This window comes from Helobdella robusta, assembly GCF_000326865.2.
Source record: "Helobdella robusta unplaced genomic scaffold HELROscaffold_21, whole genome shotgun sequence".
In the NCBI taxonomy this organism is placed as follows: Eukaryota; Metazoa; Annelida; class Clitellata; order Rhynchobdellida; family Glossiphoniidae; genus Helobdella; species Helobdella robusta.
Genome location: NW_008704124.1, coordinates 1,117,103 through 1,118,254, shown reverse-complemented (window position 1 = coordinate 1,118,254; position 1,152 = coordinate 1,117,103). Strand labels below are relative to the sequence as shown.

The 1,152-nt window shown below is 30.6% G+C and overlaps 1 protein-coding gene across 1 annotated transcript in view; it reads left to right on the top strand.

The window, feature by feature from the left end:
- Window positions 1-269: 269 nt before the first annotated feature.
- Window positions 270-1,152, top strand: part of HELRODRAFT_171604 (hypothetical protein) — a gene marked incomplete at both ends in the record, with an annotated part of 1,672 nt that continues 789 nt past the window's right edge. The window contains one exon of the mRNA XM_009018313.1: window positions 270-1,124. Within this exon, the coding sequence (XP_009016561.1) occupies window positions 270-1,124 (855 nt within the window). The remainder of the gene's footprint in view (window positions 1,125-1,152) is intronic.

Here is a 1,152-nt window from a genome sequence, read left to right as displayed (position 1 = left end):
GTATCGTTATAGTGAACAAACTGTCTAACCCAAATTCATCTCATCTATTCTTCAAAAGTACGTTAAAATTAGACCGTTATCATTATTAACGTTATCACCAACATTATTCTCATCATCAATGTTGTTCTCGTGGAACAATGCAATCTTCATCATCGTTATCATCCTTACAAACATCATCATTACAATTTATCACGAATTAATCACATTTTACGTCAATATTTTCTATAAAATTAATCATCATCATCATCATCAATTTCTATGGTAAACAAATGGCGGACGGCCGTAAAATTATTATTAGCGAACTTTTATGGTTTTTCAACCGTTATAGCGATAAATTTAATGATAATGATAAATTTAAGAGTTCCGTTATAAGTTTTTATACCGCAGCTGAATTTCAAGATGCTCACAAAGTTTTACTTTATGAACTTGAGACTTTAAAGAAAGAAAAGGTCAAACTATCTTCCAAAGATAACACAAGAACAGAAAAAGCAAATGACATAATTGAAATGTTCAACCTGACGTCTTCGGAAAAAATCAGAGATAATTTGCCGTTGTTTGCTGTTATTGTAATTGAACGTCTGCCCAATGATAGTTGTCAATTTGACTCTATAAGCTTAGTTGATAAATTTTCTAAAATTGAAAAAATAATAGATGACAATAATAATATATGCAAAAAAATATGGTCTAGCTCTTTAAAAAATAACAATAATAATATGGTTACAAATAATAGCCATAGGTATGCAAGTAGTGTGAAATTTGGCACTTCAAAGTCTAACTCTACACAGCCCTCAAAACCACCCAGTTCAGCAATAACCACTGAATGGGGCTCTAAGACTAACTTAATAAATGATGATAATTTCAACAAGAAACCTGCTAAAAACAATAATACAAATGATGATAATATAAAAATTAACTCACAGTCAGATGACAGTGATAATGATTTTAAAACTGTTGTTAATAAAAACAAAAAAAGAAAACTAACCAATATGTACACCACAGCAGTAAAAAGTAATATCAGAAAATGTTCAGGCAAATCAAAACTTGATTTGGGGTTTGCAGCTAATGATCCCCCAGTCAAAAAATCCATTCTTTATGTGGGCAATCTCACTTTCTGTAAGACTGAAGTTATTGCAAAACATTGGAAAAGGCTGC